This window comes from Balaenoptera borealis (assembly GCF_965194805.1).
Source record: "Balaenoptera borealis genome assembly, chromosome: 11".
NCBI lineage: Eukaryota > Metazoa > Chordata > Mammalia > Artiodactyla > Balaenopteridae > Balaenoptera > Balaenoptera borealis.
This window is the reverse complement of record NC_138868.1, coordinates 52782390-52808125: the sequence shown is the minus strand read 5'-3', so window position 1 is coordinate 52808125 and position 25736 is coordinate 52782390. Positions and strand designations below refer to the sequence as shown.

Below are 25736 nucleotides of genomic sequence, written 5' to 3'. Positions count from 1 at the left end.
GAACATACATATCGATAACTACCTTAAATGTAAATGGATTAAATGCTCCCACCAAAAGACACAGACTGGCTGAATAGATACAAAAACAAGACCCGTACAAATGCTGTCTACAAGAGACCCACTTCAGACCTAGGGACACATACAGACTGAAAGTGAGGGGATGGAAAAAGATATCCCATGCAAATGGAAATCAGAAGAAAGCTGGAGTAGCAGTACTCATACCAGACAAAATAGACTTTAAAGACTATTAAAAGAGACAAAGAAGGACACTACATAATGATCAAGGGATCAATCCAAGAAGAAGATATAACAATTGTAAATATTTATGCACCCAACATAGGAGCACCTCAATACATAAGGCAAATGCTAACAGCCATAAAAGGGGAAATCGACAGTAACACAATCATAGTAGGGGACTTTAACACCCCACTTTCACCAATGGACAGATCATCTAAAATGAAAATAAATAAGGAAACACAAGCTTTAAATGATACATTAAACAAGATGGACTTAATTGATATTTATGGGACATTTCATCCAAAAACAACAGAATACACTTTCTTCTCAAGTGCTCATGGAGCACTCTCCAGGATAGATCACATCTTGGGTCACAAATCAAGCCTTGGTAAATTAAAAAAAATTGAAAGCATATCCAATATCTTTTCCAACCACAACACTATGAGACTAGATATCAATTACAGGAAAAAATCTGTAAAAAATACAAACACGTGGAGGCTAAACAATACACTACTTAATAATCAAGAGATCACTGAAGAAATCAAAGAGGAAATCAAAAAATACCTAGAAACAAATGACAATGAAAACACGACGACCCAAAACCTATGGGATGCAGCAAAAGCAGTTCTTAAGACAGAATTTTATAGCAATACAATCCTGCCTCAAGAAACAAGAAACATCTCAAATAAACAGCCTAACCTTACACCTAAAGCAATTAGAGAAAGAAGAATAAAAAAAAAACAAAGTTAGCAGAAGGAAAGAAATCATAAAGATCAGATCAGAAATAAATGAAAAAGAAATGAAGGAAACAATAGCAAAGATCAATAAAACTAAAAGATGGTTCTTTGAGAAGATAAACAAAATTCATAAACCATTAGCCAGACTCATCAAGAAAAAAAGGGGGCAGACTCAAATCAATACAATTAGAAATGAAAAAAGGAGAAGTAACAACTGACACTGCAGAAAAACAAAGGATCATGAGAGATTACAAGCAACTATATGCCAATAAAGTGGACAACCTGGAAGAAATGGACAAATTCTTAGAAAAGCATGACCTTCTGAGACTGAACCAGGAAGAAATAGAAAATATAAACAGACCAATCACAAGCACTGAAATTGAGACTGTGATTAAAAATCTTCCTACAAACAAAAGCCCAGGACCAGATGGCTTCACAGATTAATTCCATCAAACATTTAGAGAAGAGCTAACACCTATCCTTCTCAAACTCTTCCAAAATATAAAAGAGGGAGGAACACTCCCAAACTCATTCTACGAGGCCACCATCGCCCTGATAACAAAACCAGACAAAGATGTCACAAAGAAAGAAAACTACAGGCCAATACCACTGATGAACATAGATGCAAAAATCCTCAACAAAATACTAGCAAACAGAATCCAACAGCACATCAAAAGGATCATATACCATGATCAAGTTGGGTTTATTCCAGGAATGCAAGGATTCTTCAGTATACGCAAATCAATCAACGTGATACACCATATTAACAAATTGAAGGAGAAAAACCATATGATCATCTCAATAGATGCAGAGAAAGCTTTCGACAAAATTCAACACCCATTTATGATAAAAGCCCTCCAAAAAGTAGGCATAGAGGGAATTTACCTCAACATAATAAAGGCCATATATGACAAACCCACAGCCAACATTGTTCTCAACGGTAAAAACTGAAACCATTTCCTCTAAGATCAGGAACAAGACAAGGTTGTCCACTCTCACCACTATTATTCAACATAGTTTTGGAAGTTTTAGCCAAGCAATCAGAGACAAAAAAGAAATAAAAGGAATTCAAATTGGAACAGAAGAAGTAAAGCTGTCACTGTTTGCAGATGACATGATGCTATACATAGAGAATCCTAAAGATGCTACTAGAAAACTACTAGAGCTAATCAACGAATTTGGTAAAGTAGCAGGATACAAAATTAATGCACAGAAATCTCTTGCATTCCTATACACTAATGATGAAAAATCTGAAAAGAGAAATTAAGAAAACACTCCCATTTACCACTGCAACAAAAAGAATAAAATACCTAGGAATAAACCTACCTAAGGAGACAAAAGACCTGTATGCAGAAAACTACAAGACACTGATGAAAGAAATTAAAGATGATACAAACAGATGGAAAGATATACCATGTTCTTGGATTGGAAGAATCAATAGTGTGAAAATGACTATACTACCCAAAGCAATCTACAGATTCATTGCAATCCCTATCAAACTTAGTGGCATTTTTCACAGAACTAAAACAAAAAATTTCACAATTTGTATGGAAACACAAAAGACCCCGAATAGCCAAAGCAATCTTGAGAAAGAAAAATGGAGTTGGAGGAATCAGGCTCCCTGACTTCAGACTATACTACAAAGCAAGAGTAATCAAGACAGTATGGTACTGGCACAAAAACAGAAATATAGATCAATGGAACAGGATAGAAAGTCCAGAGATAAACCCACACACATATGGTCACCTTATTTTTGGCAAAGGAGGCAGGAATACACAGTGGAGAAAAGACAGCCTCTTCAATAAGTGGTGCTGGGAAAACTGGACAGCTACATGTAAAAGAATGAAATTAGAACACTCCCTAACACCATACACAAAAATAAACTCAAAATGGATTAAAGACCTAAATGTAAGACCAGACACTATCAAACTCTTAAAGGAAAACATAGGCAGAACACTGTATGACATAAATCACAGCAAGATCCTTTTTGACCCACCTCCTAGAGAAATGGAAATAAAAACAAAAATAAACACATGGGACCTAATGAAACTTAAAACCTTTTGCACAGCAAAGGAAAACATAAACAAGATGAAAAGACAACCCTCAAAATGGGACAAAATATTTGCAAATGAAGCAACTGACAAAGGATTAATCTCCAAAATTACAAGCAGCTCATCATGCAGCTCAGTATCAAAAAAACAAACAACAATCCAAAAATGGGCAGAAGACCTAAACAGACATTTCTCCAAAGAAGATATACAGATTGCCAACAAACACATGAAAGGATGCTCAACATCACTAATCATTAGAGAAATGCAAATCAAAACTATAATGAGGTATCACCTCATACAAGTCAGAATGGCCATCATCAAAAAATCTACAAACAATAAATGCTGGAGAGGGTGTGGAGAAAAGGGAACCCTCTTGCACTGTTGGTGGGAATGTAAATTGATACAGCCACTATGGAGAACAGCATGGAGGTTCCTTAAAAAACTAAAAATAAAACTAACATATGACCCAGCAATCCCACTTCTGGGCATATACCATGAGAGAACCATAATTCAAAATGAGTCATGTACCACAATGTTCATTGCAGCTCTATTTACAATAGCCAGGACATGGAAGCAACCTAAGTGTCTATCGACAGATGAATGGATAAAGAAGATGTGGCATATATACACAATGGAATATTACTCAGCCATAAAAAGAAATGGAATTGAGTTATTTGTAGTGAGGTGGATGGACCTAGAGTCTGTCATACAGAGTGAAGTTAAGTCAGAAAGAGAAAAACAAATACCATATTCTAACATATATATATGGAAACTAAAAAAAAAAAAGTGGTTCTGAAGAACCTAGGCGCAGGACAGGAATAAAGATGCAGACGTAGAGAATGGACTTGAGGACACGGGGAGGGGGAAGGGTAAGCTGGGACGAAGTGAGACAGTGGCATGGACATATATACACTACCAAATGTAAAACAGATAGCTAATGGGAAGCAGCCGCATAGCACAGGGAGATCACCTCAGTGCTTCATGACCATGTAGAGCGGTGGGTTAGGGAGGATGAGAGGGAGACACAAGAGGGAAGAGATATGGGGATATATGTATATGTATAGCTGATTCACTTTGTTATAAACCAGAAACTAACACACCATTGTAAAGCAATTATACTCCAATAAAGAGGTTAAAAAAAAAAAAGATGACAATTCAAGTCCTTGAGATAAAGGATGGATTACTTTGTACTGCTGTAACAAGCTAATCATTTCAAAAAGAATTAAGTTACACAACATTGTAAATCAACTAAACTTCCATAGAATAAATTTTAAAAAATTAAGTTAGACCCCTACTTCAAATCAAATAACAAAAATAAAGTTTGAAATGTAAAAAATAAAACATAAAAATACAAAGATTACTATATTTATAATTTTATTTACCAAACACTATTTATATTGTGCTTGCCATGTTCCAGACCCAATTCTAACTGCTTCAGTCCTCATAACAACCCTAAGAGATAAACATTTTTACTCCCATTTTACAGATTAGGAACCTATAGCACAGGAAGGTTAAGTACCTGGCCTAAGGTCACACAGTTAGTAAGTGGCAGAACCAAAATTCGAATCCAGGGGGTCAAATCCAATGAATCCGTCTCTAGAGTCCCTGCTCTTACCCATTATGCTGTGTAATTACAAGTAAATATATATTTATAATATATATTTATTTATATAAAATCATGGACTACCCTAAGCAGGGTCCCAAAGGTAGTCACCATAAATTGATAGGTTTTATTATCTAGAAAATTAAATATTTTGTATGTCAAGACACAATAAACAAATAACAATAAACAATAAGCTAGAAAAAACCTGCAAAATATATAGCAAAGGATCAATACCCTTATTATAAGAAGAGCTCTTATCAATAAAGAAAAAAATTCACACTTAGAAAAATGCGCAAATCACATGAAGAGAGGCCAATAAATATATGAAAAAGTGGTCAATTCATAATTAATCAAAGGAATGTAAGTTAAAATAGCAATGAAACACCATCCCTAAAAATGGTAAAACTTTAAAAAATTCAAATACCCAGTATCAGCAGAGAATGTCAAGCCAGACTGGTAGAAAAGCAATATGGTAAAAGTCTTTTTAGTCAATGGATAGGGCCCAGTAGCAGGTCAATTAATCAAAAAATTCAGTTAGAGTAGGAAATAATAAAAAATGATACATAAATACCTACATTTTATTTTAACTCAAATATATAAATGTACATTAATATTCACTAATTTTTTCATCAGTCCACTAATTACTATAAGGAAGCTTTATCTTGACTTGCTTGTAATATACTCTAAGCAAAAGGTACACAACTTCCAATTTCCTTAAAGCAAGGCAAATCTTTAGTCACACTTACAAAGCAATCTAAGAGCAAAAATTTATACAGGGTTTTTAAAAAAAATCTTTCCCCTAATATTCTACTACATTTATCTTGTCCACACATACTAAAATAGAAGGTTTTAAAAAAACTCTTCTTAGGAATTCCCTGGCAGTCCAGTGGTTAGGACTCCACAGATTCAATCCCTGGTCAGGGAGCAAAGATCCTGCATGCTGTGTGGTGCAGACAAAAAAAAAACAACTCTTCTTTATCAAGTCTCTATGAAGCAATCAACTTAGTTTTCAAAGACATAGTCACTCTGCCTTTCACACTCATATTTCATTGGTTTAATATATTTAATTAACATAATTTCAAAAACAACACAACTGGCATTGTAACTGACCCTTGGTAAGCATTCAGCTTAACTGGGAGTGTCAGTATGCAGACCTCAGAGACTACAAGCTGCAAATGTGTTGTGGGCGTGAGTCAGAATGGTTTACAGAGGAAATGTAGAGCAACAGTTGACTCAATAAATCAGTTAAGTGGAAGTCAGTTAGAACATACCAACAGCCTTATAAAGTACATTTCCTGTGACTCAACATTATACTTTTATAAATGTACTCTAATTTTTTCTTATCTTTGTGAGAAAAGGGTTAGCTATATCATCAAAATATGAAGTCACGAAATCGGAAATGACTGAATGTCCGGTAATGTAAGATTAGAAAAATAAATTATAGTAAAGTCATAACAGTGGAATACTATGTAACTCTTAAAATAATACACATAAAGTAAACACAGAATGACGTACATAATATATTATTAAGAATTAAAAAATAACTTATAAAACAGCATGTACTGTAAAAACCTATTGTGGTAAAATATTTAAAGAAAAAAGACTGGATCAAGTAAAATAATGATATGTAAAGCTTAGCATGTACTGGCACATAGCAGGTGATCAATAAATGTCAGCTATTACTACTATGATTATTATTTTTTAACTTTTTAAAATCGAGATACATTAATATACAATATTATATAAGTTACAGGTGTACAAAATAGTGATTCACAATTTTTTAAAGGTTATATTCCATTTATAGTTATTATAAAATATTGGCTATATTACCTGTGTTGTACAATATATCTTTGTAGGTTATTTATTTTATACATAATAGTTTGTACCTCTTAATCCCCTACCCCTATTTTGCCCCTCCTTATTTCCCTCCCCACACTGGTAACCATTCGTTTATTCTCTATATCTGTGAGTCTGTTTTTGTTATATTCACTAGTTTGTTTTATTTTTCAGATTCCACATATAAGTGACATCATACAGTATCTGTCTTTCTCCGACCTATTTCACTTAGCATAATGCCTTCCAAGTCCACCTATGTTGCTGCAAATGGCAAGATTACTGTGATTATTATTAATAAGTGTTACAAAACAAAAGCTCACAATAGTTATCTTCAGATTATAGAAATGAGTGATTTTCACTTTTACATTTCCTAAATTTTCATCACTAAATATATATTTGTTTTGCAATAAGGATAAAAACAGCTATTTTTGAAAATGTACCACACACTAAGAAGCAGTAGGCTTTAATATAATCAGTTTATTCACCTATTTCTCATTTCTGCTTCTAAAAAGCTTATGGTAGTAGAAAGGGCTTTATCACAAAGACCTTTGAAAATTATCCCTCAATATGCTGTACTTGGAATTTTGAGAAAATGCCCCTTCCGTTAGGCAAAGGGACAGAAATATGAGCAGTGGCAAATTACTCAAACATCAACTACTATCATCATTATCCAAAAGCTGGTAAGTGGCTCTGGTAAAACATATATAAGGAAATTTCATACAATTCCTTTCTTTGAGATTACCAGTGAGTGGATTTGTATATTTATTCTAAGTGGACCCAAGTACCAGTTTTGCCAAACATATCACACTTTATCAGCTGTGTCATCTTATAATGCAAAGTAAATGAAAAACACATTAATTATGAACATGTTTATAGCACTAGACAAGCAGATAAAATGAAAAACTAACATGTTATTATATTTTCTCCTCATTTTATCAGAATACTTACACTCTTTGCATGAATTCTGGAAAAAGTAGTATATGGTGCCAAAAACTTCGAAGACGCATTTTCCTTTGGACATGAAATATGAATGCTTTTCTAAACAGAGAAGGAAAAATGAAATCCATCAGTAAAGCTACTCCAATGGAATTAAAGCTTCTTAAAGAAAACATTAGGGGCTTCCCTGGTGGCGCAGTGGTTGAGAGTCTGCCTGCCAATGCAGGGGACACGGGTTCGAGCCCTGTTCTGGGAAGATCCCACATGCCGCGGAGCAACTGGGCCCGTGAGCCACAGTTACTGAGCCTGCGCGTCTGGAGCCTGTGCTCCGCAACAAGAGAGGCCGCGACAGTGAGAGGCCCGCGCACTGCGATGAAGAGTGGCCCCCGCTCGCCACAACTAGAGAAAGCCCTCGCACAGAAACGAAGACTCACCACAGCCATAAATAAATAAATAAATAAATAAAATTAAAAAAAAAAAAAAATTCAATGTGAGTAAACCATGAAAACAGATAACACGTGCAATTTACATACTTTACAGCATTGCTTAGTGCTGAGTAAAAATCTAGATGCTCTCAGATCCAGACACATCCAGGTTTAGAAATGCTTTATTAAAAAAAAAAAAAAAAAAAAAAAAAAAAAAAAGAAAACATTAGGAGGAAAGAACACTCTTACCTTTTAAGTGTACCCTAATCCTCCTTCCCCAACCCAAGAAACTGTCACTCCCCTACAGATCAGCAGTCCTTTTACTGCAGAGGGCTGCAATGTAATTTGGTACTGCTGAGCCATTATGCTTTTATGTTGAAGAAAACTGTTCCATAGAAGACAAACCAACAATAAGATACAAATGACAAACACGAGAACATTAATTTTCATAAGAAAATCTAATACCAGTATTCTTAGTCAGCAGTGTGGCAAGGAATAGTACCAACAGTTGTGAAAAAACAGCACCAGCTCCCGGGCCTAGGGCTGAAAAGACTAGTCTAAAAGTAAACTTGCTGCCTATAAAAGAACTTTCAGAAAAAATGTTAGACTACTGACATGTATAGTTACCAGAGTAAGAAAGTAGGAAAAGTAAATTACGGTACACTCATACAATGTGTAGGCCCTGGTCAGGCTTGTGGTGCCCATTCCCAACTAGGACTTAAACTGACTATACGTGTTCATAGACTGGTCATCACCAAATAGCTGTCTTATGATTTCCCACATGTTTTGACTAGTCATTATCACATATATTTCAGCTACTATAGCAAGATAACACTAGTGACACAGTAGTAAATTATACCTAGAACCAGATGTTAGATTCAAGTGACATGACCTGCTGAAGGCAGACTGCAACCATTTAGGGTAAGCATGTTGGTGTTTCAATGCAGAGGTATAAAAGGCTTGGTAAACATCACCTCAAGGATTCTTGCAATACGACAATCCCTTACTCTAATTTGCAGAATACTAACACCATCCCCTACGTGTATATCTCCTACACAGAGCGAGGCGCTGCTCTCACCAAATGGCCCCTAACCTGTTATCTCTTCTGCAGCAGTACTTGAAAGTTTCTGAAAATTCTGCTGGACAATGAAAATGCCTTCAATAATCAAGATTTTCTGAACCTCTTTATAAGGCTAATCTATGTACAACAAGCACAGTCCTCATAGTTCATTAGAAAGAACAGTTTCAAAGTTATAATATTCTCATCACTGAAAATCAATATGCTCTTATTACAGGTCTTCTCCTTTAAAAAGAGAATTAGATTATCTATACAAACAGTACTTTCTTAGCCAGCGTATCTATGCCTGGTTGCCTGCAGGCCTTTCATTAAATGAGTTTTTGCTTCTAACCACATGACAAAGCCCATACAGCTGCAAGAGAGCTGACCCGGATTTGGAATTGTCTCCTGTACCCGAAACTAAAGTGTCAGCTAAACTTTCCTGGCTAAATATTCATACCAAGCAAGGACATGAGGAGCTCTGAAAGCTTAGTGTTCGAGGCTCTGTAAGAACTGGGTTTGCTCTCAGAAGACTATTTCTTTTGGGCTAATTATGTAAAAGATTTCAAGAATCAGTGGTTTTCTCCTGCTTATCGATCCTGCAAATCACCCTTTAATCCATAAACAGACTATGAAGGAAGATAAATGTTGAATTACCTTCCAGCAGTAGAGAATTATGCTGTTAATGAAAAGATATTAAAGAAAAGCTGCAGGAGATATCAAAACAGACAAAATTCAGTGTGAGGGGGAGGTGTGAATATTCCACATTAAGATAAAATTAAAAGTCAAACTTTTTATCTTTCCAGGTTAGGTTTTTAAGCATAATGACAGATCTGTATAATAGAACAATGTAGCAACATCAAACAGCAAAGTGACTCATGGCAGTTAGGAAACAAATGGATGTTCAACCATAAGCATTTACTGTCTGACTTAGCAAGTACACTGCAGAAATTAGTAATGATATTGGAAAAGATAAGGATTGTATCACAGCCTGAGTACAAAGGGAAGAAAGGAAGTCAGCGCCCAGGCTGTGGATGGATACTGGCAAACACCTGGAAAAAATGTAGGCTTGCAAGGTGGTGTTATACTTGAAGTTAATAGAACTGGGTTTCAATTCTGACATAGTCTAACTAGCTTTGATTATTAGCGGTTAATTAACCTCTCTGAATCTGTTTGCTTACCTGCAAAATGGAAATTTAAAATGCCAATCCCACAGGATTGTTATCATAAACAATAACTCACTTTTGAAATATCTTAGTTTCTTTCATAGGCAATTTCACTCCCCACTAATCAGCCTATGAGGCTGTCTCTGTTTTATAGATGAGGAAACTGAGGCTCAGGTAACTAAGTTACTTGTCCAAAACCATACTGCTAGTAAGTGTCACAGTAACTAAGACTTGGACTCAGATCTTCTGGCACTTTCTACAATACTGTTTATGAAAAACAAATATAAAATATATAATAACATGTAGCTTATTATTTTGCACAGAGGATAATGAATGAACATCTGCTAAAGATCTTATGTAAAAAACAAAGTATTCTTTACTCTTGTCAGTACACCTGAAATATTTTACAACTAAAAAAGCTTAATTATACACACACCAAAAAAGGCTATTTCACCCTTTGGGAATCATCTCACCAGAGCACACTGACTGCTGCCATCAGAAAGAGGAAGGAAAGTCAGATCATGAGTTCTGTAACACTTACATGGCCACCTACTCACCTCAAAGACCAATGAGAAAAACAATTAAGTACTACTAATACAGGTTTTCACCAAGGTGTGGCCAGACACATCATAAAACTACAGTGTACAATATGGTGGGTACTAGCCACATAAAGCTACTGAGCACTTAAAATGTGGCTAATGCAAATGAGTAAATGAATTTTTAATTTTATTTAAAGTTCAGTTTAAAAACATACTTGATTCAGTTACTGGAAAACTTTTTAAGTACGTTTGGAACTACTTAGGTATGTGAATCTGTTGTCAACTGTAAATTTTTTAAAACCTAAATATATATCAAGTATTTCCAATAAAAAATAAGGGTCATGGCACAGTGGTTAAGAATCCGCCTGCCAATGCAAGGGACACAGGTTCAAGCCCTGGTCTGGGAAGATCCCACATGCTGTGGAGCAACTCAGCCTGTGCGCCACAACTACTGAGCCTGCGTGCCACAAATACTGAAGCCCACGCTCCTAGAGCCTGTGCTCCGCAACAAGAGAAGCCACCTCAATGAGAAGCCCGTGCACCGCAATGAAGAGTAGCCCCTGCTCGCCGCAACCAGAGAAAGCCCGTGAACGGCAACGAAGACCCAACACAGCCAAAAATAAATAAATAAATTTATTTTTTTAAAAAATTAGAGTCTGAATTGAGATGTGCTCTAAGTGTAAAATATACAGAGGATCTCAAAGACTTAATAAAAAAAAGAAATGTAAACTATCTCTAATAATTTTTTATATTAACTACAGGTTAAAATAATATTTTAGATATACTGGGTTAAATAAAATACATTATTAAAATTAACTTCACCAGTTTCTTTTTACCTTTTTTAGGTGGCTACTAGAAAATTTTAAATTACACATGTGGATACACATTACTATATATAAAATAGATAAACAAGGACCTACTGTATAGCACACGGAACTATATTCAATATCTTATAATAACTTATAATGGAAAGGAATCTGAAAAAGAAAATATATATGTATATACATAACTGAATCACTTTGCTCTACACCTGAAACACTGTAAATCAACTATACTTCAATAAAAAAAATTACATATGTGGCTCACATTATTCATCTACTGGACAGCACTGGTATAAGGGAAGTAAGAGGAAGTTTGCATCTAAAAGCATATGTATGTATAAAAGAAAAAGAAAACTCCTGACATTCAAAGGCAGTAAAAACTATGATTATTATACAAATGAAATGGAGACGACACTGATATGCAGATAACAGTATAAATATTTAAAGTACGTATATAGGTACTACCATAGTTTTGGACACAGTGCTATCTAGAAGACATGAAAACCTACCTTGTTTATTTCGTTCACAATAAATCCTTCTGAAGCTGTAACCTCTGGGATGCCATCAAGGCCAATTCCTTGACAAGTCAGGCTGCCATACAAAGTTGGTTTCCCTATATAGCACAAAAAAGCATGTCTCAAAAAAATACAAGAATTAAACATTTTTCTCCTTGAAGACCCAATTCAGGCATTTGTATAAATGCGAGGAAATTGGCTCATGAAAGAAAAGCAGGCACTTGTGTTAAAAGTGAGGTGAAGTAGAAAGAGCACTAGTCTAGGCAAACCTAATTTGGAAGAAATAAATTCAAGGACTAAAAGCCAGGAACAAAGATTTTGAGATACAATATAGTATTTGTAGAGAAAACTACTAGAGTAATCTCAACCTCAGTTTTACTGGCTGTGAAATGGAATTCTACCAGGATGAAAGGTGAAGATGAACATGAACATATGCATTTATCCACAGTATATACACATAATTCAGAGTAAAGAGTTAAGCTTCAATAACTGGAAAATTTGCTTAAGTAGGACACTGCTTTTGCAGTGATATGGGCTAAATAAGATATTATCCTACACATAAACATATGTAGATGGTAGAATGGAGTTAAAAACATTCTATTCTTCTTCTGCACTTTATATATACACTTCTGCAACAGCCCATAACACGCTGTTTACATTTCTGGCCTCCCCACCAGACTGTGAAGTCCTTGAGTTCAGAAACTAGCAAGGTGCTACAAATTATTCAGTAAGTAACTTGCACCAAACTGCAATTCTAGGAGTAAGAGGGAAGTAAAAACCATCATGGATTCATGCAGAGTGGGAGAGCTTCTTAGAGGGGGTGGGACTTAAGTAGGATCTTGAAAGAAAGATAGGACTAGGCCAAAGATAAGGGAAAGGAAACCCCAAGTCAGGGAGGGGCATGTCAAGAATAAAAAAAAGCCACAAAGAACAAGGGGGAAGGAGGCATCAATTAATATACCAGTTTGGTAGCTGAAAGATACTAATGGAGTAACTCACAATCTAGGGTAGAAGTATGGACTAGAGAAGATCTAGTGAAGTAGGTTTTGCAGAGAAATGGCATGAAATTCTAGTTCAGAAAGATGCCACAAAAATAGGATTGAGTGAACTCTGCTTTTTGCCACATTTCATGATTCCCTCCTGACTTCACCAACCATCCTATGAAGTCTGGCCCTTTTGGTACAATATTTCAACCAATCCCCTGTCATCACCCTCAATGACCTCTCTACACTTGTAAAGTCTCTGAAATGATCTCAGTCTCAGTATTTTGTCTATATAACAAAAGTGGGAATGATCCAACTACTCACCTTCTACATGTAGGCTGCTGAGTGCAGATACAGAAAAGGATACAACTGTGCAGACTGGCACCACTACAATTTACCAGTTTCCAAACTCTGCACAGTTTTGCAGTCCTTTTGCCCCTTTTGTTCCCCAGAGCAGCCAATTCTCATGACACCTAGCCTGCCATCAAAACCTTCTTCCTTCATAACAGCCAAAAATTGGAAACAATTCAAATGTCCATCAACTGATGAATGGACAAAAAATGTGATATATCCTTACAACAGAACATTATTTGGCCGCAAAAACAAATGAATGCTACAAAATGGATGAACCTTGAAAATGTTATGTTAAATGAAAGACACAAAAGGCCACATATTATGATTCTATTTATATGAAATGTCCAGAACAGGCAAATCCATAGAGACAGAAAGTCAATTAGTGGTTGCTAGGAGCTAGGAGGGCAAAATGTGGAGTGACTGCTAAAAAGCACAGGGTTTCTTTCAGGGGTGATGAAAATGTATGGAATTAGTGGTGACAGACATACAACTCTATGAATATACTAAAATCCACGGCATCGTACACTTTAAAAAGATAAACCTTATCATATGTGAATTATATCTCAATACAGCTATTATCTAAAAAAAATTAGAATGCTAATAGTACCTACCTGATACGGTTGTGAGGAATAGAAATAATGTATGTAAAGCATCTAGAACATAGCGCACATTTTATTTCAAAGAAAAAGCTGACCCTACCTCCAACATCACAAAGAAAACTGAGGCTATAAGATACTCTCACATTTCCATACTCATGTCTTTCCATTTATCTACATCTACACTTACCCTCACCTTCTTTCATCTTAGGCTTTTAGACTTAATTCAATCTCCTTCTCTCTCCTCTAAGACAATGGTTTTTCCATTAGTCCTTCTCTTCTCTACCTACAACCTATATTTTAATTGCTCTCCAATTAGTTCCCATCTTTAAAAATAAAAAAAAAAAAACCTTGATTTGGAGACCTTCTAGCTACCCTGTCTTCTTCGATGCAGCATCAATTTCCTCAAAAGAAAATTCTGTTTAAAACTCTAGTTCTCATAGAAATAAAATATCTTATTACAAAAAGATATCAAAGGTCTCTGAAATGACAAATTATCAGTAAAACAAAGGAAAATTTATAAACCTTGGGAACGATAAATGGCAGGGTGAGGTGACCAGGTGTTTTACTCTGATGCCTAGAATGGTGGTAACTTAAGAACTGAGACAATCAAGGAGAACCTGTTTGACAACAGAAGTGCTCAGCTTCAGGTTTTGGATTTGATAAACTCAAGACGACAGTGAGAGCTTTAAGCAGAAACGCATAGCAGACAACTACTCAATGTCTGCTTGAAATTGAAGAGAGGTCAGAACTAGAGCTATAGATCTAGGAATCATAATCAGGAAGGTCACAACTGAAGCTATAGAACTGCTTAGAATACAATAATATATGGCTAAGAGACTGATTAAGAAGCATCAGTAATGTCTCCATGAATAAGTCTGTGGCTTCCAAATGGAAAACCAATCTGAAGGCCTTCCCCTAGAATGGAGTTGCAGAATCATTACAGCAGAGTGGTCAAGAACATTTGAAGACTCTTAGCACTATGCAAGAACTTTGGGCTAGGAGAAAGGAAGCTCTCTCCTAGGGGTAGTAAATCCTCTTTCTCTAAAGGGAAGGCATATAGATTTAAGGACATTACCTGGGGGGTGACAGCTCAGCCAGGCCTCTCCTTCGTCCTTCCTATGAAGAGAGACAAAAACCTAATTAGGCTCACTCAATGTCAAAAAAGGATGGCACTGATGCAAGGGAGAAAGATCATATAATTTCTAGTTTGGCCACAGCACTTAGACATGATCTAGTCTAACATCTCATCCAGGCACAGACAAATTTTGTTTATTTGTTGAAGAAATATTTGTGGACTAAGTGTTTAACGCCTAGATCTGCTGGTTAAATGAAGCTCAAGTATTTCATCAAACATTTCATGAAATACTTATTAGTTGCACAATCTTGGTCAAAGTTACTTCTTGATTCTGGTCTTGCATTCTCTCAAAGGCACTTGGTGGCCCTCAATAAATGTCACTGTTCTTCCTTTTACACATTCTGTGTTGTAGTAAGCAATGTGTATTTTATTTCAGCCCACTTAGAAAAGTGGAAGTTTCTTAAATGCAGGAGACTATGTTTTATTCATCGTCACCATTGTTTCAATTTGAAAAACTTATTAGTATAATAGTTGCCATTCATGGCACTGCTGTACTCATTCTAGTGCCTAGCATAATAACTTGCACAGTATATGATTAATATATGTTAAATAAATGAATGGTTTGCTGTGCATTCCAATTAAGCTGTTTCCTTTTGGAGGGCAGGAACCACCCCTTAACTTTAGAGTCCACATCTGAACTCCGCCGAGCATCTATCTAGGTCAGAGTCTGGACATGGTAGGCGTTACACTGTTTCCTGAAAAGAACTGTACAATATGACTAATATACCACTAGGGGTCGAGGAGCATACAAAGACTCCATCACACACTCAAAGACAATGTGGTGGTGGAGAGTACTGGGACTTTTGCAAATAACTGAGGACCAATAAATATTTGCTAAATGACCATGACTACTTGGCCAAGAGTCTTCCTGCCTCCCAGTTTTCCTGTCTTTCTCCAACTCATTGATCCTATTCTGTCTCTGAAATCACACGGTGCATATGTGTTTCCTTGGCCTCAGCCCAGCTCTTGCGAGAACTAAAAACAATGACCATGTGGGTTTGAGACTTCTTTTTCTAGTCCCAGGGTTCCCTCAACAATTGATGAGGTAACCCCTACGGATATCCTGGATCGGGCATGGCTCTCCTTAACGTAAAGGCAACATCCGCTACCCGCCTCCTCCGTCCCGGTTCTGCACCTAGATTCACCTGAGAGCCTGGGCCCAGTCGCTCTGAATCCTCAAAGGCGCCGCCATCTTGATCCCGCCTCCACCAGCCCGCGTCTTCCGCTCTTTCACGGAAGTGGGTCCCCGCTTAGGCGCTGCGTCGAGAACGAAGGGCGGGATCTACACCGAGAGGCCACCAATGAAAATGCGCGGTGGATCCTCTTCCCCTCCCCGCCCCTTTGTGCGCCCGCGCTTCCTACAGGAGGCTGGTTCCTGACAGGAGTGTCGGAAGAGTTCCAAGTGCCTGCAAAACCGACGCAGCTGTGCAGGAGCGCGGTTCGGGTCCTCTTGTCCGCGTGTTCGGTGAGCACTGTGTGCCGCGATCTTGCGCCGTGAAGCCTAGCTGGCACAACTGGGGGTGTGCCCAGCGGCCGCGCACGCGCATGCGTCCTCTTCTGAAGGTGGGAGAGGAACCATAGGTGACTTAGCCACCTGGGTTTCTCTGCTTTCCCATCCTTTCCGTGCCTTCCTCTGCCAAGCCGGTTTCCGCGAACCAGCTACCGACCATTTAGCCTGTCTTGATCTTTGAGCGAGGGTCTTCCTTTTTTTACTTTACTTTACTTTTTTTACTCTAGGGAAGACTTCAGGCAGCATTTACTTGAGTCCTGTTGTAGCCCATGCACTCACTTGTGACTTATTAGGATATTAATCCTTACAGCAATTCTAGAGTTAAATATTACCTTAAGAAGGAAACTAAAAAAGATTGCACGCTAAGGCGTGTGCATAGTAAAGTGAGTAAAGTATTTGAACCCAGATTTCTTGGCTTAGGATCCAAGGCACTGTTCTTTCCACCGCACTGTTCCAAGAGGTTTGCCCTTGTCTTTATTTATTAGATTTTTTTTTTTGATGTGGACCATTTTTAAGTCTTTATTGAATTTGTTACAGTATTGTTTCTGTTTTCTGTTTTGGTTTTTTGGCCACTAGGCATGTGGGATCTTAGCTCCCGGACCAGGGATGGAACCCACACCCCCTGCATTGGTAGGCAAAGTCTTAACCACTGGAACGCCACGGAAGTCCCTGCCCTTGTCTTTAAAGAGCTCACAGTGTATTTAGGAAGAGGAAAACATAGGAGCTATTACTTATCCAACTCTTTGGACGTGCCAGGCTCCTTACACGCATTATCTCATTTAGTCTTCAACAATCCTGTGAGGTAGATTTGATCTCTATTTTTCAAGAAAGATTATGAAGTGATTTGCTTAAAGTCACCCAGTGAGTCAGTGACAAAGCTAAGTTTCCAATCCAAGTCTGTTTCAAAGCCCAGTTTCCCCCTCCTCCCTTAGGTTATACTGCATCTAAAGCAAATGAGTTTCGTGTAGGGCTATAGAGTTCTTAAATCCTTCTTGTGACTTCCCCATTGCCCTCTGGGCGCCTTAATATGAGGCCTTCCTATGATCAGACACTTTCTCAACTCACCAATTTCATTAATTTTCCTGTACTCCTACTCTGTTCTCCAGTCATGTAGAACTTTCAGTTCCTCTCATGTCAAATTCTGTCTCAAACCCCCACCTTGCTGTTCCATTGACCAGGAATATTCTTTACATCTCTGGCTTACTCCTTTTCATCCTTTAAGCCTCAGTTTAGAAATCACTTTCTCCAAGAAGCCTTCCCTGCCTGTTCCTGCCCTTGTCTGGATTAAGTATTCCTCCACTGTGTTCCCAATCTTAGCTGTCTGTACACACTGTACACAAGTAAACAGCCTATTTACTTATCTAGATTGTAAACTCTGTGAAGGCAGAAACTGTCTTGTCTAGGTCACTCCTGTATCTTCAAATCTAGCATAGTGCTTGGTACATGATAGGTACTCAGTGATCAATTGTTGAATGAATCAGAGACCCAGGAAAAACATTAAGTAGTCTTAGCTCATTTACAGTCTGTCATGGTAAAATTTGTACAAACCTTTCTTAAGTTCCTTCTGTATGCTACCTTGTGCTGGGTGTTCTGAAGCAGATGATTGTAGGAAGACAGTCTGTGCAGATACACCTCACGTTAAATACTCTCACACCTCACAGACTCATTTCTTGCCCTGGACCCTGTATGCTCTGTGTTACAGCCACACAACTCTCTCCATTCTCTCATACATCAAACTCTACACATATCTGGATACTCTCCCAAGTGCTAAACTTTGTTCTTCTCCAGCCATAGATTAAGGCTAATTGGAGAAAAGAACATAGCTTTTCCAGAAAGGAAACATTTCACTTAATTCAGATTCCATTAGTAGAATCCATTTGAGCTTATTAGTGCTGTGCTAAGCATTCTCATATACTTTATCTCATTATGTTCAGTTCAGACCATTTTGCAGGCCTGCTCTCTGCCAGGCCTAGTGCTAGGGGTACCAAGGTGAATCAGGCCCAGTATCTGTCCTCAAATAGCTTACAACCTTCAAGGGGAGACATATGCTTAAATAGGCTATAACAATGCAGTGGTCAATGTTATTTATAACAGAGGAACAGTGTCATATATAATCATGTCCCTACTCTAACCTTGCCTCCGTTGATGTTCTAGAGACTCCTAAAGATGTCAGCTCAAGGCCATACCTGGTCCCGACAGGTGAAGAAAGAAGATGAAGAAGAGGACCCACTGGACCAGATGATCTCCCGCTCTGGCTGTGCTGCTTCCCACTATGCAGTGCAGGAGTGCATGGCCCAGCACCAGGACTGGCGACAGTGCCAGCCACAGGTGCAGGCCTTTAGGGACTGCATGAGTGAACAGCAGGCAAGGCGACGGGAGGAGCTGCAGAGGAGGAAAGAGCAAAGCAGTGCCCACCGCTGAGACCCCACACCACCTATCCCCTATCCCCAGAGGATGGCCCTGCAGAAACTAGCACCCAGAGAGATCATGGGAGAAAGAAATCCTTCCACAGTGGAAGTGTGGGCCAAGAAGTGTAAGACTTGGGGATAGTATTTGGGCCTGGGGTTGAGAGCCAGGCAGCCATGGGTTTGGACATGACTGCCATAAAGAGCAGTCATATTGTCATGTTGAGATCCTACACATCCTCACCCATCTTATGTCACCGATATTAAATATTGACCAGTATTTGCCATGTAAAACAAAGAAATGGGTTAAAGGATGCTCTCCTATGCTACATCTTGGGTCAGTGTGCCAAGTACTGTGCTGATTACATGGACATTTAATTTTAAAGTAAATTTACAATCTAAAGGTAAATTGGTTACCTAGTCAGTTCTTCATTTATTCAGTCATTGGTTCAGAAACATCAAGTTTTTCTGAGACCTTCTCATGTGCCAGGCACTGTGTACGAAATTGATATGATGAAAATATGATCTCTGCCTTTATGTTGCTTTAGTCTGGTTTAAGAGAGAAACAAAACAACACTAGAACAACTAATTAATTCCTGACAATGATGTAAATGACTTTCTCTTTCATCAGTTGTTCTGGATGTTTCAGTCAGTCTAATGGAAGGAAGAAGGCAAATAGGAAAACAAATACTGAGTGCCTTTCATATGCCAGACTCTGTTGCATTAACAGATAAAGAGTCTGACCTCAACATGTTCCCAAACAAAAAAACACACAATGTTGGCTTGACATTTCAAAAGTACATTTAACATACAGATTTTAAGCTTTTGAAAATTGGAGAAGCTGTCAACATGGAGCTTATATTCCTACTAAACAACTTGCTGGAGCTGAATTAACAATTCCTCTTTTAGGTGGATGTGTTTTCCAGTTCACAACAGTTGACACCACTTTTCATTTTCTTCCATGGAACTGCATTACCCATTCTATTACTTTCTGTCTAACATTTGGGAGTGGGAAGGGAGTTGGGAGGGTGACCCCTGCTATAGAACTGGAATGCAAAGGGGCATGTGCTCTCATCATCATCAGTAACATTTCTTAAGCATATATATATATTAGAAGCACAAGTCTGAAATATAGTAGGCCCTAAAACTACTTTGAGCCTTTGTGTTGGTATTCGGGAAGGAGAGAAAGAGAGAAGGGGAGAAGATATGAGGAATACGAGTTCAAAGAACAATAAAATCCAATTTCAGCCTTCAGGCAGAAGGGGATGATTGTGTGTATGTGTGTATATATATATATAAAAGGATGAATGAATCTCTGTTGGGCCACGTGTACCCAGTGCTGTGGGTCATCAGAGGTAGCAGTGTGGACTGCAGCTGTCAGCAAGAATTTCAAAGAGAAGGGAAGTAGTTGAGTTGACACCATTAAAGATGAAGTAGACACTACATATTTTAACATATATAGCAGAAAGGATTACCATCTGCAACAAATAAAAAGTCCCTACAGGGATTTCTCTGGTGGTCCAGTGGTTAAGACACTGCTTCCATTGCAGGGGGCACGGGTTCGATCCCTGGTTGGGGAACTAAGATCCTGCATGCCGCATGGTGCGGCAAAAAAAAAAACAAACCAACCTAGAAATCAGTAAGAAAAAGCAAATAGCCCAACTGAGAAGTGAACAAAGTTAAATATGCCCCCCAAACATAGGAAAATGTAAATATATTCTACATCACTTATAATCAGAGAAATACAGATTTAAAAAACAAAAGTACGGGCTTCCCTGGTGGCGCAGTGGTTGAGAATCTGCCTGCTAATGCAGGGGACACGGGTTCGAGCCCTGGTCTGGGAAGATCCCACATGCCACGGAGCAACTGGGCCCGTGAGCCACAATTACTGAGCCTGCGCGTCTGGAGCCTGTGCTCCGCAACAAGAGAGGCCGCGATAGTGAGAGGCCCGCACACCGCGATGAAGAGTGGCCCCCGCTTGCCACAACTAGAGAAAGCCCTCGCACAGAAACGAAGACCCAACACAGCCATAAATTAATTAATTAATTAAAAAAAATAAAAAATAAAAGTACTATTAGATGATCCTGTCGACAAAAATTAAAAATATTTATAATGACCAGTGTTGGTGGGGATGGAGAGAAACAGACACATTCACACTATTGAAGGGATCATAAATTAGTAAAGCTTTTCAGGGCAATTTGGTGAGATCTACAAATGTTTTAAATATTTAAACAGCAATTCCTCTTGTAGGAATCCGCTTAAACATCTATTATGTTCATTGCAGCATTGTTTATAATAGTGAATAAGTGGTCACAGTGTGAAGTTCCATCAGTAAGGACTGTATTCTTATATATTCAAATATGTTACAACAGAAATGTACCTATATATTAATTTGTATAATTAATAGAAATGATAGGTCATGGGGGGCAGGGTATTCTAGCAAAGGGAAAGGGTGGAAGGACCTCAGCAGGAGGAATGGCTTTCAAACCAGCTAAGTGGAGGGAGCAGGTTTGGAAGGACTCCAGTCGACAGGGAGCTAACACTGGGACGGTCACAGAATGTTTGGGCAAAGAGGGCTCTATTGCCACCCAAGCCTGTTTCCTCAAGTATCAATAAATGGGGATAATTCCTATTTAATAGGCACACTAAGATAATTAAATGAGAGGTAATATATAAATACCTGGTAATAAAAGTTGTTAGTATTTATTAAACTACTATAACTAATATGTATGAAGCATTTAACTCAGGCTATCTGGTTCCAGGGTCTGTGCTCTCAATCCCTATGATATGCTGCTTTCAAATTCCACTATGCCACTTATTAGCAGTGTGGTTTTGGGCAAACTACTTAACATCACAGGATCTGTTTTTTCTTCTGTAAAAATACCTTCCTCAAAGGCATCAAAGCTAATAAATGTAGATCTTCCTCATAGGGTTGTTGAAAGAATGAGTCAATATTGGTAAAGAGCTTAGAAATAGCATCTGGCACATAGTAAGCATTCACTAAATGTTAGCTATTATTATTACTGTGTGCTAGTCACTGTCCTGAGTCACATTATCTCATTTAATCCTCATAACACTACTAACTCCCCTTTATAGAGGAGGAAATAAAGGACAGATTGGGGATCAGACTCCCAAGTGTATGTTCTAAAGCCTATGCTATTCTCTGCTCTGTTCTCTCTCACAAGCATCTAGTGCCTAGTATGGTGCTTAACACACAGTAAGTAACCATACTTACTGTGTAAATACATATTACTTTACTTTTTTAGTGCTTTATAAAAAAGGAAACTAACTAGTGCAAGTTCCCCACAGTGTTTTAGATTAGTATGGGTTTTTAGTCTCTCAGCTCTGTAGCCCACAGCCATGGACCTGGAGTTTAGGGTGGTCCATGCCTATCCCTATACACTCTACATCTACCTCTGCAGAGAGGCTTGGTGCCAGGGATGAGTGGAGAGATCTATTGGCTGGGTGCCACCATTGTCTAGGCCTAGGGCAGACTCATGATTTGGCTCTTCCCTGCAAGTTCCTTGGCTGGGGATATGGCCAGTGCTCAGTACAAAGGTGCACTGTAAAGTGTTTTACTAGATGAGTAATGAGATACTCCTCCCACTCTTCCTCCCTCAGGTAAAGTTGCCAGACCAAATCCTGGGCTGCTGACTTTAGAAATCCGAGGAGAACTGGAGGAAGTCCAGGTTGAAACCTTATATACTTTTCCACTGTATGGAATGGTAGGGCTCCCTGCTCTGCTCCAGCAGGGACTTAAAACAGGCAGAGGAAGCAGGAGGGATTCTTTCCTTCTCTAGCAGTTATCTTCTGAAGAGTTTTCATTCCTCAGAGCCTGGACATCTTTCAGAGCCTGGCTATTCTGTCTAAACATGGAGCTGATTCTCTAAACCTGAAATGTCTGAGAATGAAAGTTATTCCAGGGGGGGTATAAGAACTAAATGAATCATTTCAAATTCTCCAGGGAGATCAGACATTTGAAGACAAAAATGGCACAAAGATTAAAGTACAGATTAAACAAGCACAAGACACATTGGCTGCTTCTGTCTGTAGTGCCTTGTCAGCAGATCTAGTTCCAGACATACCCAATGCATGCTCAGAGAGCTTTCCTTCCCTAAATATACTTTACATCCTAGAACAGTGGGGACTGGGGTCTCTGAGTGTTGCTACATTGTCTGAATGGCCAGAATATCCAGATTCCATTTCTTTCTCTGCAACTAAAAAATACCCTTTCAGAATCCACAGCTGGCAATTTTTAGGCTCGATGGTGGAGGAACAAGGCATCCCCAGCCAGAAGAAAGGGACTAACAAGCCGAGGAATCCACTGGCCTTCACTAGGAAAACTGCCCATTTAACCTGGACATTTGGTCCTTCTTGAAAGTTACTGATCCACATAAAAATCCATTTCTAAAAATCTCAGTAATGTGTACTGAACCAGGAATCGAGTGACCTGGAGCGATCCCTGTGAGTGACCTTGGACAAGTTTCTTTCCCTCCTGGGCCAGTTAAGTCATCTGTAAAATGAAGATCAAAACAGATTATCTCAAAGGTTATGCATTGATAGAGCCAAAACTAGAACCTAGTTACCCTGATTCCTAATCCACTGACCTTCCTTTTCTTCTCTCTTGTCTAGCTCTCATGTTTTTGCAGCGGTACTAGGCATAATTTAACCCTAACTGGGTTCAAAACTAAAAGTATGCTGAAGGAATGAACTATGGTTACATGCAACAATGTGGGTAAAACATCAGGGTAAGTGAATTAAGTCAGACACAAAAGGTTATAGCTCTATGATATTTATATATTGTTCTAGATAGGCGAAACTAACCTATGGCAATAGGAATAAGATTAGTGGTTGTTTCTGGGAAGAATGACTATGAAAGAATGTAGCGGAACTTTCTGGGGAGATGGAAATGTTCTTTAACTTGATATTAAGTGTAGGTTTCATAGGTGACTGCATTTTCAAAACTGATCAAATATACACTTAAGATCTGTGTGTTTCACTATAGATAAATTATACCTCAATGAAAAAATAATCTTTTAAAAAAGTATAGTGAGGGACTTCGCTGGTGGTCTAGTGATTAAGAATCCACCTTCCAATGCAGGGGAGGCGGGTTCAATCCCTGGTCGGGGAGCTAAGATCCCACATGCCACAGAGCAACTAAGCCTGCGTGCTCTAGAGTCTGCATGCCCTGGAGCCTGTGCACCACAACCAGAGAGAAGCCCGCACGCCGCGACCAAAGATCCCACATGCTGCAAGGAAGATCCCGTGTGCTGCAACTAAGACCCGATGCAGCCTAAATAAATAAATATATAAACAAACAAACTTTAAAAAAAAAATGTATAGTGAAGTTTAGATGGGAAAGTAATCTAACATTTACTGAGCACATGCTTGCCCATTTTATACATCATCTCCATCTCAAGCTCCTACAAGGGATTATCCTCACTTTACAGATCAGAAAACTGAGGCTTAATGAGGTTAAAACAACTCACCTGAGGCCTCAAAACTAATAAATGTAGAAATTAGGAATAGCTCAGGTTTGTCTGCCTCTTTTCTTTTTAATATTGTAGGCTGTCTCAGGAAGGGAGGGGACGGTATTTTCAACCTAGAGCCCAGAGATTTGCATTCCATTTGATTTCACTGCCATGTGATCCTAGGGAAGTTCATTTCCCTCTGGAAAATCAAATGAAGCTTATAATTGTTTTGTAACTCTGAGGTTCTAGCAATCAGAATATCTGTCCCTCTTACCAGGATAAGGCATTATGAGCAATTTCCATTTGTTTCAGGTCAGACTAATCATGAGCAACAAAAGCCCTTTGGCTCTGGTGAGAGGATAAATCAACTAGGTCAGTGACACAAGAGCTCCAAGGTGACAGAACCCAACAGCCTCCTGTTTAAGAGAGAAGCCTGACTCATCCCTCAGTGATGTAATGGAAAGGGATGCACTGGGAATCAAGAGATCTGAATCCTGCTCCCAGCTCTGCCAATGAGGTGCCCTGTCACCTTGAGTAAAGCACTGCCCTTCCTGGGCCCCTAACCTGCACTTGCTTTAGGCTGGCTGGGTTCCAAGGTCCCTTAGCTCTAATATCTTGTCAATTTATGAAACCTTACATCTTGCTTTCACAAATTAATAACAAGGAAAGGTGGGCAACTGGAAAATACCACTGTATTCCAGACTCCTAAATGGGGTCCACATGACATTGCCCATTGCCCACATGATATGGAGGCAGCTTGTGTCTGTGTGTATACATGCGTTTATTCACCTTTTTATCTTCAAGTCCCTACACATCCTCCAACTTTATACTCATCCATTAGCTGCTGCTCTTTCATCTTCCCTAAAGGAGACTCAGCAATGAGCAATTCTGCAACCAAAATATCAGTCCTCACCTGGCAAATTCTGCCCACACTCCCAATGGGGTTCACTTGTAAGTCCTGGCCTGCTGAGCCTTCAATTTGAATTCAGAAAAGCATTTTAACTGAAGGCACCTGCTATCTTGACAGCCCTCCCTTAGTGTTACACCTTGAGAGGAAATCTGAGTTTCCTCTTGTTGCCTTTGGAAACCAAGTCGAAAAAAACAAAATAACTTCAGGACTGAAACTGATGAGTTTCAGAAAAGTACACACAATGCTAAGAATGCTCTATGCTCCCACAGACCTCTATGCAGGGGTATCCCAGAAAAGTAGTGGGGGACAGGGTCTGCCACTTAATAACTGTGTGACCCTAGGAAGTCGCTTCATCTCTCCAAACCTCAGTTTCTCCACCTGTAAGACTGAGATAATACCATCAATATCAAGGATAATCTGTATATAGTATATAGCAAATTAGGGCT

General features: G+C 38.6%; 2 protein-coding genes across 2 annotated transcripts in view; one reads left to right on the top strand and one right to left on the bottom strand.

Annotated features, from left to right (window-relative positions):
* Positions 1-16305, bottom strand: part of PAAF1 (proteasomal ATPase associated factor 1) — a 45572-nt gene extending 29267 nt beyond the window's left edge. The window contains exons 1-4 of the mRNA XM_082343205.1: positions 16140-16305; positions 14935-14975; positions 11918-12021; positions 7413-7502 (exon numbers count right to left, since the gene is read on the bottom strand). Of these exons, the coding sequence (XP_082199331.1) occupies positions 7413-7502; positions 11918-12021; positions 14935-14975; positions 16140-16186 (282 nt within the window). The 5' untranslated portion in view covers positions 16187-16305. The remainder of the gene's footprint in view (positions 1-7412; positions 7503-11917; positions 12022-14934; positions 14976-16139) is intronic.
* Positions 16306-16320: 15 nt separating this feature from the next.
* On the top strand, positions 16321-19318 carry COA4 (cytochrome c oxidase assembly factor 4 homolog). The gene is made up of 2 exons (XM_082343249.1): positions 16321-16459; positions 18659-19318. The coding sequence occupies exon 2, from the start codon at positions 18671-18673 to the stop codon at positions 18923-18925; it is 255 nt and encodes an 84-aa protein (XP_082199375.1). The 5' UTR covers positions 16321-16459; positions 18659-18670; the 3' UTR covers positions 18926-19318.
* Positions 19319-25736: the final 6418 nt, after the last annotated feature.

Excerpts from the sequence above, each read along its gene's own strand:
- COA4 (XM_082343249.1), top strand. The coding sequence starts at position 18,671 with ATGTCAGCTCAAGGCCATACCTGGTCCCGACAGGTGAAGAAAGAAGAT.